This window comes from Stegodyphus dumicola, chromosome 12 (assembly GCF_044657685.1).
Source record: "Stegodyphus dumicola isolate Sdum_Otavi_A_Nest chromosome 12, ASM4465768v1".
Classification (NCBI taxonomy): domain Eukaryota; kingdom Metazoa; phylum Arthropoda; class Arachnida; order Araneae; family Eresidae; genus Stegodyphus; species Stegodyphus dumicola.
The window spans coordinates 46828738-46844875 of NC_140779.1; the positions used below are offsets into that span (position 1 = coordinate 46828738).

General features: G+C 33.1%; 1 protein-coding gene across 1 annotated transcript in view; it reads right to left on the reverse strand.

The window, feature by feature from the left end:
- LOC118196181 (glutamyl aminopeptidase-like) overlaps nt 1–16138 on the reverse strand; it is a 122292-nt gene that overhangs the window by 96006 nt on the left and 10148 nt on the right. The window contains exon 2 of the mRNA XM_085827685.1: nt 2431–3037. Within this exon, the coding sequence (XP_085683811.1) occupies nt 2431–3037 (607 nt within the window). The remainder of the gene's footprint in view (nt 1–2430; nt 3038–16138) is intronic.

Genomic DNA, 16138 nt, shown 5'->3' on the forward strand with positions numbered 1-16138 from the left:
ATAAAGGTGAAACCGTAAATTCTGAAAATCTTAATCCTATTATTTATGATGTTAAATTATAATTTATCAGTATGGATATAAGTATCATAAATATTTATGTGCATTACGTTTAATTATAAGCAATAATTATGTATAAGTTTATTTTGTTATATTCTGTGATATCAAGAACCTTCCCTGAAGAATTATGATTATGTGAACTCTCAAACAAAAAGACTTTTGGACTGAAATGCTGAAAAATTCAATAGGACTCTAAAAATTAAAAATTTATTTTAAAAAAATTGATATTTATAAGTTATACTTTTATAGAATCAAAATTTTATGATTTATGTTTTTCTTTTTTATTTGCTAGTGCTTTAACTTTCTCTTTAAAAAGGCTTCTCTGTCGCTACGCCTTTTTCTTTTTGAAGGGGGGAATATGTAAGATAAAAATATATGAATCAGAATTATAACTATAAACATTAATTCTTCCTCTCTATTCTAAAATCGTAATAACTTATCTGCATTGCGTCATTCAAATTAATCATGCGATCTTACGTAACCGTTAATGCAGATCCCTCTCGACCAATCACCAAATTGCAAACCGAAACTTTTCTCTTTGCATGCTTCCATCTTTCATAACTACGCACTTCAGCTTTGCTCTTTACTCTGATAATATGTAATTTCGCTGGCTTGCTTTCTATCTTAACAATATATAAAAATGTAAATCTTGTGTGGAAAGGCACGACTAGTGCCAAGTGATTGTGGCCACAAATATCAACTGGAAATAAAAATGGAAGTAAAATCGCGTCTATTGCCAAGTTTTATTTACGAAGTCAACACATTAGCTTACGACGCAATCAGATTACTTCCTCTTCAATATAGGATAACTACGCATCTACAGTCTTCTGTTTTTTTCTTTGCTTATATTATGACATATATATATATATATATATATAAAGTAAGAAATTTAGACCTTGTTTAAAGTGTTTTGGTTTTAACATTTTAAAATTCTTTGTTGCATTTATTTGAAATTTATTAATTATGAATTTCAATTTTTGGTGTTTGAGAAATATTAGTTCTAAATGTCTTACTTTATGTCTTAAATGATAATTTTTTCCGCGAAAATACTAGGCACGTTCAAATTTAGTTTTCAAAAGAATTGTTTTGTATATATATATATATATATAATGATATTTTTAAATCAATTGATTAAATTAAATTCTAATAATATTGTTTATAATGTGTTGGCGATTCTCTACCTAAATTGCATCCCTGTTCCTAAATTTTGGCGAAATCCTTTCTTTAGTATAAAATATATTAACCTGTTGGCGCCCGCCAAATCGCCAAACTCATAAATCTGTCATATTACATAAAGTCCTTAAGAACACTCCTCATGAGAAGATAGCGTCACCTCGTGATTTCAATTAATATCGCTGATTGGATGAGCCTCGTGACGCACACATATGTATAAATAGGGCTCAAGGTACAAAAAGAACGCTTGTGAGATGGATGCTAAAATAAACCTACCACTTTATATTCCAAAATTTGTCTCATTCCAGTTGCCCCGGCTGCACAGAACAAATAATGTATGAGAAATTACATTTCATATATATATATAAATAGGCTAAAAATAAGAATTAAAAAAATTTTTAAACCCATTCTGCGCTATAGATGCAGAATTGAAGTAGTAAACTTAAAGCATCTAAATTATTAGTAAATTGTAATAAAAGCAAGGCAATTCCTCTATAATATAATAGTTGCGACAGTGTATAAGAGGTTTACATGCAATATGGAAAAAAATTTCATGTCATTTCAGAAAATGTCCGATTTTTTTAAAAATATCTGCATTAGAACAATGCTATATATAAATCTAATCCATATCCTAAATCACGCTTGGAGACGGGAAAAACGCTATTTGAATTTCGTCATTCGGCCCAGTAGAACGGGGGATATAGAACTGTGTTATTCCATCCCCCGCAGTGTACATCTACAGTTATTACTTTATTGGAACTGCAAGGGAAACGTGGCTTGATTGGATGATGTATTGAAAGTTGGTTTGATTGCTATTTTTTTGGTTTTGTTTTGTTTGTCCAGTGATAATATGCGTTAAAAAGGAAAGTACGGATGGGTTTGAATGACGATGTAGAAATCAAGGAAAAGTGAATACTCGTGATTTGTTTATTCAGAGCTGTTACCTTTAAATTAAGGCTGCAGCAATTAAAGAATTTTTAACTATGTAAGTTGAAAGATGTACTTATTTTCTTTGCCATAAATTCAAAATGAGCTTATTAATTTCAAACAAAGAAACTATTATTTCTTTTAAAAATAGAATAATACTTTGTGCTTCAGTAGAAACTGTTCAAAACTGTGAGGAGCTAAAAAATTCTAAAGTTTCAAGGAAATAATGCGTAAGGAATGTAATTTAACACAATTGAATGAAAATTTGTTTACCTTTTTTCGCCATCTGATGTAGTATAGGAACTTACATAAAATCCCTCCATACTCTCTTCCAGGTGTCTACGAAAATCAATCCGCAGTTTATATTTCAGATCTGGTATAAAAGTTCCATCAAACTTTATATATAACTGTTGATGCTTCGGATATTCTAAATGCTGAAGAACAGGTATTATTGTTTCATTATCCTGAAGTACTAAGATGCGCAACAAATTAAGGTCTTTTGAATGCAAAACAATAAAATTTGTTGCATTTGTAACTTGAAAGGTTATATTCACTTGTCCAGAATTTTCAAATGTTTCAAGATTAAGATCCATAAACAAATCATAGTGCACAGGTTCTATAAAAGATGGTAAGCGTATATCTTTCCATGGAAATGTTTCTTCAGGTTTAGCTTCTGGTTCTTTTTCAGTACCTTCTTCACATGCGATTAGAGTACCATTTTCATATCCTAGAGAACAACTTTCAGCTGGTTCGGCAAAAGATGCTACAGTGATAATAAAAAGCAATACAGCAGCTATAGTCGCAGTGCTATCAAAACATTCTTTTAAAACCATTAAAGAGCTGGAAGTACTGTAAAGAAGTTTCGTTTTCGCATTTTTACCTGAAATAATGTAAAAATTTAGTAATCAAGTCAATGAATTAAGAAAAGGATATACTTTAAGAAAAGGAATGTCCATTTTAGAAATCTTATGATTTATCTTATTTTAACAAGCATCTTCGCAAAATTTGGAAAATTTGCAACACACACACATACAAAAAAAAAAAAAAAAAAAAAAAAAAAGCTGATGTGTACAACATATGTTTTCCTTGTACGGAATATTAAATTGTGCGCATTTGTTCTTGCATTTCCTTTTATCAATTTCCTCGAATTTCATTAGAGATAGCTTTCTCATTTAATTAATACAATTCTCACGTCGCGACAAGGCAAAAATGCATAAAACCTCAAAATATCTTTATTAAAAACTGAAAAATATAAATCATAAATACAGTTAAAGCAATTACAAAACAAATTTTACAATTAATATTAGAGTTTCTATGCAGTCCAGTGCAAACAAGCAATGCGGCCAGCGGGCAAGAAGGCAGAATTTTCCGTGCACAAAACTGAATGTTTACTTTTGTTCTCGCTCGGCAAAAAGACACTGAAGGCGTAGAAACTGACTTATTTTACTGCGGATGCCGTGCTGAGTCTATGAGAACTCGCGCCCCTGAGGCTAAAGTGGCTAAAGTGAAATATTGGGTGCACTCTAAATTCGGTAATTTCGTTGTTGCGTAAGGATTTTATTCTGGGATCCTGACATTTATTATTGAGTCATTATTCTGTAACCTTTTCCTTTGGCAATTCGAATCAATAAAGTTGTTGGATATTTCTCTCTCCGCCCCTTGTTCTTTTTTTCTGATTCCTGTTTACTTTTAAAAAGGTTTATTTTTAAACGGAGAAAAGAGAAAAACCTCTTTTATTTTCCTTACGTTGAATGGTGTATCAAAGTTCCAACTGCTTTTGGAGGATCGTAGCCATGGCTAGTAAGAAATGTCGAAGTTATGAGCGACGCCGAGTTTGTGCAATTTCTAATTTTGTTTTAGCGAACACCAATCACCGTGTATATGAAGGAAGCAAAGGTAATGTATTGTATATTATATGTAACGTTTAATGCATCGTTTTTGTATTTTTAATTTGAATTGTTGTGTTAATGGTAAACTGCATAATCATCAGTTTTGCATTTTAAAATTAGACTTTACTTGTTTTGTTTTAATATGCTGATAATGTTTCTCGAGTCGCTAAAATTGCAAACATGCAGCCGATAAGTAATTACTGCATTAATATTGCAATACGTATTGTTTGCTTTTGTAATTGCACATAATATTATGTTTTATACTTAGAACATTGCATATTTTTTCAAATCTGCGGTTTTTATTTTCGTACCTTATTTACCTTATTGTGAGAAATTAGATATTTGCCAGTTAGAGATATTTGAAATACTATATGAGTAAAGACAAAGAGTAACGTCATTTCGCAATCTGAGAAGTATTGAAATGAAATGTGAATGATGTTAATTTGCGATAAAAAGTTGTTTTTATTTTTACTTTCTTGTACGAAGTATCTTCTTGTAGGAAGTATCGTAACCGTGAAAAATGCGGGTATCATATTTTACGAAAACATCCATTTTGACAGCTTTTAAATACATTTAAACGATTTTTTTGCTTGCCATCTATACGTACGGACAGAATAAAGGACTCTTTTTACTCCCTTGCAAGAAGTAAAGGAAGTATTGTAATTGCGAAATATTTCAGATGTGATATTTCAAATATTTCATTTTGACTTCTGTCGAATCCATTTAAATGATGATTTTGCGGAACATCTGTACGTAAAGAGAGATTAAAAGACTCTTTTTACATTCTTATACGAAGTAAAAAGAAAATATTGTAACTGCGAAAAATTTTGGGTATCATATTTCAACGAAATATCCATTTTGACCGCTATCAAATTCAATTTATTGATGTTTTTGCGTGACATCCGTACGTAAGGACAGAATAAAGGACTCGTTTACACCAAAACAATTATAAAACTGGTTTGAAATGAATTTTTTCGTTGCGTCTGTACGTACGTATGTATCTCGCATAACTCAAAATCGAGTTGACTCAGAATGTTGAATGAATGTTTTATATAGGACTGCTCTAATACGTAGTTGTGCATTTTTTATTCTTGTTGCAATCGGCCGCACCAAAACTATATAAATATATATATGTAATAATAAAAGCAAAGGAAATGACGGAACACTGTAGATGCGTGATTAGACCCATATTGAAGAAGATTTTGATTGCGTAGTATGCTAGTAATGCTAACTTGGTAACATCTAAAGAACTTGGCAGTCGAGGCAGTTTTAATTCCATTTTTATTTCCAATTGATATTTGTGGCCACAATCACTTGGCACTCTAGTCGTGCCTTTCCACAGAAGATTTACATTTTTGATATTGTTGAGATAGAAAGCAAGCCAGCGAAATTACATCTTAGCAGAGTAGAGGGCAAAAGCTGAAGTGCGTAGTTATGAAAGATGAAAGCACGCGAAGAGAAAAGTTTTGGTTTACAATTCGGTGATTGGTCGTCAAGAGGCATCTGGTATTAACGGTTACGTAAGATCGCATGATTAATTTGAATGACGCAATTCAGATAAGTTATTACGATTTTAGAATAGAGAGGAAGAATTAATCTTTATAGTTATATTATAATTCTGATTTATACATTTTTATCTTACATATTCCCCCCTTCAAAAAGAAAAAGGCGTAGCGACAGAGAAGCCTTTTTAAAGAGAAAGAGTTAAAGCACTAGCAAATAAAAAAGAAAAACATAAATCATAAAATTTTGATTCTATAAAAGTATAATTTATAAATATCAATTTTTTTTTAAATAAATTTTTAATTTTTAGTGTCCTATTGACTTTTTCAGCATTTTAGTCCAAAAGTCTTTTTGTTTGAGAATTCACATAATCATAATTCTTCAGGGAAGGTTCTTGTTATTACAGAATATCACAAAATAAAACATTTACATAATCATTACTTATAATTAAATGTAATGCACATAAATATTTATGATATGAATTTTCATATTGATAAATTATATTTCAATACCATATAATAATAGGAGTAAGCTTCAGAAATTATGGTTTCACCGTTATCATCTTTCATTTACAATTCCTGTATTTTACCAAACTAGAAGCCTCGCAATACTTCTAAACAAACATATCCATCAATAGGGCTGTCCTCTTGAGCTAACCAGTGTGTTCTCTGCACTGGTGGCCCAGGGTGCCTACACAGTTACTTGAAAAGGCCTCCGTTCCTTGCATTAAGGTAACTGCCCTTTGAGAACTGCACTAATACATTCCATAATAAAAAAAAGTATAAGAATAATAATAATAATATAAAAAAAATTACATGCATTCATAAAATGAGAGCCTCCAACATTATCTTGCATGAAGAGCGTAAAAGGAACAACTGTACAGAGGTAATTACAGGCCTCTGTTGAAGGAACCAGTACACCCTCATCATACTATACTTAACACACAATAAGCCATAAATCTTAACATGCATTTACCATAATTTCATATTACTTATCTGTAATAATTTCACTTATTTTTACACCTACTTCATTTTTAGAATAATTATAAAATTAGTATTAAAAATTCTCAACAAAATTTCAAAAACATAAAAACTTATCTTAATATCCTTCCCTATGAATAATTTAAATAGCTTAAAATTAGTTACTTAATTTGCTCACACATAATTATGAAAAATTAGAAAAATTAATGAACAAGAATTTCAGATTTTCTCAAAACAAATTGCAGAAAATTTTAACCAAAGTTGAAATGGAAACTATAGAATTCGCAGCACATCTGAGCTAGGTTCACACGAATGTAATAATTTTTGAGCTGTTGCAAAAGCGGAAGTGCAAATAATTTTCTGTCGCACATACTTGTAAACACTAACTCAGATCAACCTTGAACCCGCTGTAATGCTTAATTCCTAAACGGTAATTCACTGATGATTTCTTTTTCACTAGGCATTCGAACTTCTCAATTTATTGAGATATTACTTTCAATCTGTAAACACTACGCGTGATTATTTTTTTGAAGCACTTGCAAAACACGACAGCAGAAGAATGATCTGTTATTTTTTAAACACTGAAAAAACAAACTTGATGATTCACTTCTTTCACATTATCTTGGATTTATCACAAAACGATGATTTGAAGAGCTGAATTAAATTTTCCACTGAGGTTTCAGGCTGCAGGAAACTATTCTTACCGGCTTAATTGTCATAATAAGAGAAAAGGAAAAAGTCGGAGCAGTGTCGATGCGTAGTTATCCTATATTGAAGAGGAAGTAATCTGATTGCGTCGTAAGCTAATGTGTTGACTTCGTAAATAAAACTTGGCAGTAGAAGCGATTTTAATTCCATTTTTATTTCCAATTGATATTTGTGGCCACAATCACTTGGCACTCTAGTCGTGTTCCACAGAAGATTTACATTTTTGATATTGTTGAGATAGAAAGCAAGCCAGCGAAATTACATCTTAGCAGAGTAGAGGGCAAAAGCTGAAGTGCGTAGTTATGAAAGATGAAAGCACGCGAAGAGAAAAGTTTTGGTTTACAATTCGGTGATTGGTCGTCAAGAGGCATCTGGTATTAACGGTTACGTAAGATCGCATGATTAATTTGAATGACGCAATTCAGATAAGTCATTACGATTTTAGAATAGAGAGGAAGAATTAATCTTTATAGTTATATTATAATTCTGATTTATACATTTTTATCTTACATATATATATATATCGATTCCGTTACTCGGCTCAGTGAGCTCAATTTCTTTATTCTTATATGTTTGTAAATTGTGCATTTTTTGCCTTAAAAATGATTGAATTATGTTGTTCTTATCTTCCGGTTAAGGTTTTTATACCTTTACTTAACCTGCATGCAATAATTGTGAAATTATGAAAAATTTAAAAGTTTCTTAAGTGCGGCTAAGCCTAATTTTTGTTTAGCATGCAACCATATTTGTTTACATTTGAAACTTAGCAGAATAGTGGATTTTTTTGTGAATCTAGAGAAACTAAGCTTCGCAACAACAAAGTAATGTCTTATTTTATTCTTGGAAATTAAATTATGTTTAATTCATTCTGGAATTATCATTTAAGTTATTAGCTTCTTTTTGCGTAGTAACTGTAATTTTAATTGTAAAAATTGTTTTTTAATTGTTTTAGCTGTACTTGGTGTTGCATGTTTCTCAATTTTTTTCAATTTTTATGAAAATATTTTGAAATTTTATGTATTTTTGCCTTACCGCGAAGTGAGAATTGAATTCATTAACAGCGCATGCGCATTAGGTAAGTGGCGCTGAATCGTCTGTGAAAAAATGTTTCATTATTATTTTTTAAATTTCTTTTATACATCGTTTAAGATTTATTATAATATTTGAATAGAACATGTGGTAATTCTTCAGATGATATAATTTTTGTGCGCTAATTTAATATTCCGTACAAGGAATTCCTGTGTGTACACATCGGATTTTTTCGAAAACGGATTGTAAAATGAATTTAAAATTAATTCAAAAGAGATTTTTTTCATGACGTCCCTACGTACGTAAGTATCTCGCATAAATCAAAAACGAGCAGAAGTAGAAGTCTCAAATCTTGTATATGGGACTGCTATAACATGTAGTTGTGCACCTCTCTCTTTCGTTGCTATAGGCAGCATCAAACTATATAAATAAATAAATAAGCATACAGAGTGTCTCAATACCACGTTTCAGAACTTCTAGGCGAGGTAGGTTGAACTCCAACGACTCGAAACCATTTAGCAATGCAGGGTCTGAAATGATTTTCTGACGCTGTAGATGGCAATAGCGAGAGTTCTTGCAGAGAATCTTCATTTGACACATGGAGGCAAAGTTAGTAAGATGAATAATTATAAAAACGCGGAGTTAGATATACATTTGACCATATAAGACGCCAATATGTATTTGGCCATATGGGGCTGCAGAATACAGTTGGCCAGTCACACAGCCCTTGAACGCGGAACGATATCTTATGAGGCGTAAGCCCAGCCATAACTTCTTTGCAAGGCTGCACTGGAGGTTAGCTGAAGTTCCTTTCAAAGAATTGCCATGTATCGAGCTCAATTGGCAGGGACTTTGGACATCGAAGAGAATGTGGTGCATCAGGTACAAGGGACTCCATGCTTGAATACGGAATATGCGATATGTAGTGAACGCACCCAAGGTTTTCCTTTTCAGCAATTGAAGGATTGTTAGAGAGAATGAAATGCATCCGTATATCGTGCAGCGTATCCACGCATTTCAACCGGGCGCTTGTGCACCTCGTATAATGTTTGCACAATGGTATCTTAAAAAGTGTGTTACAGATCACGGTTTCCCTGCTAATGTGCTATTCACCGATGAGGCATCCTTGAGAAAGGAAGGAATATTCAACGCACATAACGGCTCTCTTTGGGCTAGAATCATCATGCAATACAACGTCGTGCAGCGCAGAGTCGGTTTTCGGTTTATGTTTGGACTGGCATTGTGAGGGATCATCTCATCGACCTTACCTGTTTTCTTTTCGTCTAATCGGCTGTAATTACCTGATCTTTCTGTAATAAGTCACGCCACAACTTTTAAATGAACGAATAGATTTCTGCATCGATGCGACAGACAACTTGGTTCCAACACGGTAGGGCCCCTGCCTATTTCAGCCATAACCTTCGTACCTACTTAGACGTCAGATCTGGCCAACGTTGGATCCGACATGGTGGTCCGGCGCGTTGGCCTATTCAATCACCGGATCTATCATGTCTTTATTTCTTTTTTTATGGCAGCATATGGAGGCCCGGGTTGTCAACGCCGAGGAGCTGGTTGCACGAATCGGAGTAGCTGCGAGGGAAATTAGAGATATGCCTGCAATATTTCGGAATATTCGTAATTCGATGCACCACAGATGTGGTACATGCACAACGGTGGACGAAACTTAATTATATCTTTGATTCATGTTACTTTTGTTCAAGTAAATTTATTATTAAAACGAATATTAACCTACCTAGCTTCTCTTAATTTACGATGTTTCTATATACACCAGCGCGTTTGGGCAGACTAGCAGGGGGATGCACCGCACCCCTGCTAGAAGTTCTGAAATGTAGTGCAGACACCCTGTAAATATATATATATATATATATATTATATATATGTGTGTGTGTGTGTGTGTGCATGGGGTAATTCCGGAAGCATAGAAGAGAAAAGCTTGCAGTCGTTGTAGCTGAGGGTTGAAGGCTTATCGATGAAGATAACAAAACATGAATTTGACGAATTTCCGGTCTTTATTTTCACGAATATAAAATCATCTCCGTAGATGTTCACCCAATCACAATGAAATCCGAGACATTTCTATGATCCAATCAGAACGAAATACGATAAATTACTATGTACATTGATTCTTAAAATTAAGACGCAGACAGTTTAGACGGGGAAGCAAAGCGTGGAGCTGTTAGCAAGATAAAAGCTAGCAGAAGAAGTGGCTTAATTAGCTGTCAGGGGTATTTATACCAAGTTTGATGTAAAAGTACAGCTAATCTATGATTGGCTAGTTAGTAACGTTACATCACGTAGAAAAATCTCGAATTTGGGAGAAGAGATGAATTTAGGGGGAGATCACCAAATTTAGAATGTTAATTTTGAGGTCGCTAATTATTTTTTAAACCAACCATTCTATTTTCTCATATCTTACATATATATCAATATATATATAGCCACTCTGTTATTGGCTCACTGAACTCAGCTTTTTCTTTTCTTATATGTTGATACATAGTGCATTTTTATTTATTTAAAAGTGACTGAATTATATTTTTCTTATGTTCCGGTTAAGGTTTTTAGGCCTTTAGTTAAGTTGCCTTGGTAATTTTACAACTATTGCATGCGGTATGCAATAGTTGTAAAATTACCAAGAATTTAAAAGTGCCGCTAAGCCTAATAAGGCAGCCACTTGTTTATATTTGAAAGTCAGCAGAATAGGGAATTAAGTCAGTTTCTGCACCTTCAGTGTCTTTTATTAGCTCACACTCTCCCTATACCTTGTCCAAAGTTTCAATCGTTAATAAAGTAGTTTTTAATCATCAACTCAAGTTCAAATACATTTTTTAAACTTGTAGTGGATGACACTTGATGTAAAAAAAATTATAATTTTAATTATTTTTTAATTCTAGTGTTTAAAGTCTTTAAAGCAGGAATTGACCTTAAAATAAAATTTTTATATCACTGGTTCTCGAGTGGGATCAAGTTAAACTTTCAGTTTTGTGCCCCTCTTAGTAGAATAGTGAATTAAGTCAGTTGGTGCACCAACCTCTGTGTCTTTTTGAAAACTGTGGCAAAAGTTATCTTTCAATTTTCTGCACCGAAAATGTTGTCTTCCTGCCGCTTGGACGAATTGCTTTTTTTGGCGTAAAAGCTCTAATTATGATTGTACATATTCATTTTTTAACTATATTAGGTGTTTTATGTTTTTTGTTATTTTACAATTTTTAATGAAGATGTTTTGACTTTTTATGTATTTTTGCTTTGCCACGAGGTAAGAACTGAACTGATGGAATGAGAAATATATATCTAGTAAAATTCGAGGAAATAAGTTTAAATAAAGTACAGCAAAGATTGTGCACAATTTAATAGGCCGTACAAGAAAGTCATTCTAAACATATTGCATGCAGATTTACTAAAGGTATAGAAACCTTAACCGGAAGATAAGAACAACATAATTCAATCATTTTTAAAGCAAAAAGTGCACAATTTACAAACATATAAGAATAAAGAAGCTGAGATTACTGAACCGAGTAACAGAGTGGATATATATATATAATATATTTATACACTTTTGGTGCAGTGCAATCAAAATACGAGGTACACATCTACATGCTACACCAATCCTATATACAAAATTTAAACTTTCTGAGGCTACTCGTTTTTGAGTTAGATACGTACGTACGCACAGACGCCACGAAAATTTCTCTTCAGAATTCATTTTAAATTAGTTTTATAATATTTTTGAGGAAAAGAGTCCTTTACTCTGTCTTGACGTACGGAAGTCACGCAAAAATATCGTTAAATTGCATTCCATAGCGGTCAAAATAGATATTTTCGTTGGAACATGACGCCTGAAGTTTTTCGCGATTACAATACTTCGTTTTTACGTCGTACAAGAAAGTAAAAAGGTTTAATTGCTCGTAATGTAAATTTAAAATAAAGAATTTAGTATTCATTTACAATAATAAAGGAACTTGTAAAAAATATACCTTTTACTAAAAGTAATGTGTGGCAATTCTTCAATAGAACTGTAATCGACTTATCGCTCTAAAAGACCCTTTTATTTAAAAAATAAGTAAATTGAACAGAAGGCAAACCTAGTGCTTGGAAATCAGTCAACAACTATCACGAGAACTGAAAGTAGATTTTTAAATTTAAAATTAATCAAGTATCAAATAGCTGAAAGCTACTCAAAGATATTTAAAAGGGATAGTTGGCTCTTAAGCTTACCCTGGCGTGAAAGTACTATCGACAAGAAAAAGCAGCCCAGAAGAGAGGAACTCTTAACTTAAGAATAACAAATTAGTAATCTGGTCTACTGCAAGTAGAACACGCTCTGTCTAAATAATCTCAAACCCTCACTTTAAACATTCGTGAGCTAATGTGTATTCTCCCAGAGAAAAGTGGCATTATAGATTTCAGAACAAAAAATAACTGTTTATTTAACATAAATAAACCCTCCAAACTTATTATAGTTATTTTGAGTAGAAAATCGTAAATTACACATACTATAAATGTGAGAAAACATTGTGACGTCACAAACTAAGTCCCACCTATATATGTCACCATTAAGCTTATGGGGCCCACCAGCGGCCGAGCGGTAAAGTCGCTGAACACTGGTAGTTCGGTCCGAGGTTCGAATCCCGCGAACGGGCTGGCTGCATGGGTGTTTTCGTGGTTTTCCCCATGTGTAACGTGTATACGAGCCAGTTTCCCTTAGAAAGTCCTCCACGAAGGCATCCCTCCTCTTAGGCAGATAGCCCTAGTGTGCTTTGCCATAATTAAATACACCACCACACACCACCATTAAGTTTATGATTACCATTAAGCAATTTCGCTCATAGTTTGCTAACTCGGAACTTAACTTTAGTCAAAAAACACCAGAAATGACTACACTTACTATCAAAATTTTGTTACGAGGTGAAATTAATAATTAATTTAGCTCGAGCATAGGACTGATCTCAGCCCCCCGCGATGATTTGTGCATCATTTATAAATTTCAAAATTGCGTCTCATATGCTACCTCGAAGATTAAACTTTAATACAAGTTTATATAATCTAAAATCTATATAATAATACTAAAACTCTGAATCAGGAAAAAGAGAGGTTTTAATTCCTTTTAACTAAAAAGTACTGTTACGAATTTGGTATTTAAAAAGCTAATGTTAGTTCAATTATAAATTAAATGGTTTTATTTCTCGCGCAGTGCAGCGCGTGACGAATATTAAAAGAAAGCTAAGCCGGAAAAATTAAAAATACAAGAGCGCGTGCGTTAAATAAATAAATATCTCTTTTTGATTTCGAGAAAGTACTGGAAAATTCTAGCGCGTGATTTTAAAATCTTATAAAAGGAGGAAAACATCTCAGTTTGTAGTAGTTGCTTAGTTTGTTTGTTGTTTAGAAAACTGCCGTTGTTCATTATAGCGAATTCGCGGATTAGCGTTCTTTAGCTGTTTTGAATTACGTTCTATTGTACATTTAAGTAGTTAAAAGATAACTACTGTGAGATATTGTGATACTGCATGATAATTTGAGAAAATTTAAGCATTTCTGTTGTGATAATAATAAATTTTTGTTCATTTTTCATCGGACTTGTGCATTCATTTCATAAGGAACCCGTACGCACGCAACAATATTTAAAAAGCTAATGTTAGTTCAATTATAAATTAAACGGTTTTATTTCTCGCGCAGTGCAGCGGGTGACGAATATTAAAAGAAAGCTAAGCCGGAAAATTGAAAATACAAGAGCGCGTGCATTAAACATTTAATAAATATCTCTTTTTGATTTCGAGAAAGTACTAGAAAATTCTCACGCGTGATTTTAAAATCTTATAAAAGGAGGAAAACCTCTCAGTTCGTAGTTAGTTACTTAGTTTGTTGTTGTTAGTAGAAAACTGCTCTTTTTGACTGTAGCAAATTTGCGGATTATCTTTCTTTAGCTGTTTTGAATTCAGTTCTTTTGAACTTTTGAGTAGTTAGAAGATAACTACTGTGATATATTGTGATACTGCACGATTATTTGAGGACATTTAATCATATTTGTTGTGATAATAATAAATTTTTGTTCATTTTTCATCGGACTTGTGCATTCATTTCGTAATGGACCCGTACTTACGCAACAATACTATCTATGAAATACGCAAACAAAACCTTTCCCCGAATAAAATTTCGCAAGGTCCTTTAGTTAAAAGTTTAACAGGGACATTTTCAAGTTAAAGTTTTAAAATATCGTTTCAAGATATCCATATTAATTTTTTTCAGCTTACTAAAATTATATTAGTAGAAACTTATTAATTAGTGAAAGCTGAAAAGTTAATTATAAATAAGTTTCATTTCGAAAAATACGAAGGAACGGGAAGTTTTTCAAAATTTACCCTAATGGCAAATATTGAAATAAGAAAATCTATAAAATTTTCAGTTGACAGTACATTTATACTTTGTGTAATGCTAGGACGTAAGGAAATTAAATATTTAATTATTTTAGTGATGTGTGAAAATTAGCCCTGATAACGTTTTTGCTTCTCACTATAAACTTATAATTACAATAAAAGGCTACAGCTCAGCCATTAGTTGTTGCGAAAAACGTTTAGCTTTGTGCATGCATCAAACTAAGAAGACGTATTAGGAAAATGTTACTATTTTTTTCCTTTGTGGTTTTAGAATTTGTACGACAATAAATAAGGAGAATTTTCTTACAAAACAATTTTATTAACAGGACAGGAACAAGTACAGGGGGCACCACGCCATCGCCATTGACGAAAATGGTATAGCCCCCATGCACTACCTCTCTAGCGTACCGCCCCTTCCACAGGGGACCTGATTACGGTATACATAGGATATAGTACTAACAACAAATAAGACATAGAACATCATACTGTTACAACATACTTCGACACATAGGACATAGCATTAACATATGGTTACAGATTATTTACAGTGCAAGAAGTTATGTTCATTATAGAGCTTGTTGGTTTTGGCATTGCCCCCTCCACAGGGGACCTGATTACAGTAAACATAGGCCATAGCAGTAACAACGTATAGGACATGGCGCAATTTTATTAACAGGTTACAGGTTACGGAGGACGGGGACGCCTGGTGTTAACAATTAACTGAAAGTCAATCCTGTATTCTTTTAAACTAGTCCTCCTACAGTTCAACGCTCCTTTGGTCCTAATGTTATAAAGTAGTGGCCGACCAACGGCCGAGCGGTAAAATTCCTGAACACTGGTTGTTCAGTCCGAAGTTCAAATCCCGCGAACGGGTTGGCTGCATGGGTGTTTTCGTGGTTTTCCCCATGTGTAACGTGTTAATACGAGCAAGGTTGCCTTAGAAAGTCCTCCACGAAGGCATCTTTCCTTTCTCTGTAGTACCTTAGGAGGGAACATGTAAATAATAATAATAATAATGTTTAAAGTAGGTGCAGAAGTTGTCGAAAGTTATGCTGTTCAGAACTGTTATCGTGTTCCTTTTAATGTCTTCTGGCTTATGAAACTGATGTTCTTTTTAATGCAGAACCAATGTCGCAGATGCGAGATTTGGATTATAAGGCTGATGCGCAAGTGCAGGAATTAGTTTTGTCAAATGTTCAAGTAACGATATTTCTAAATGAAAGGTGCATTATCGTAATGTAAGATCCAACGTCTCTTCCCCAAATTTGGCCTTACTCCTCCAAATCGGCGGCTTAAATAATCCGAAATGTCATTATAAAATGTTGCTTTAACAGTCTGGTCCGGCGGTACGAGCTAAACGGTACGAGCTAACGGTTGCTTTAACAGTCTGGTACGGCGGTACTAAATCATGAATTCTTAAACAGCTCTTTCAACTAACCAACCATTTACATTGACGCACCTAAAATAAACGAATTTTTAG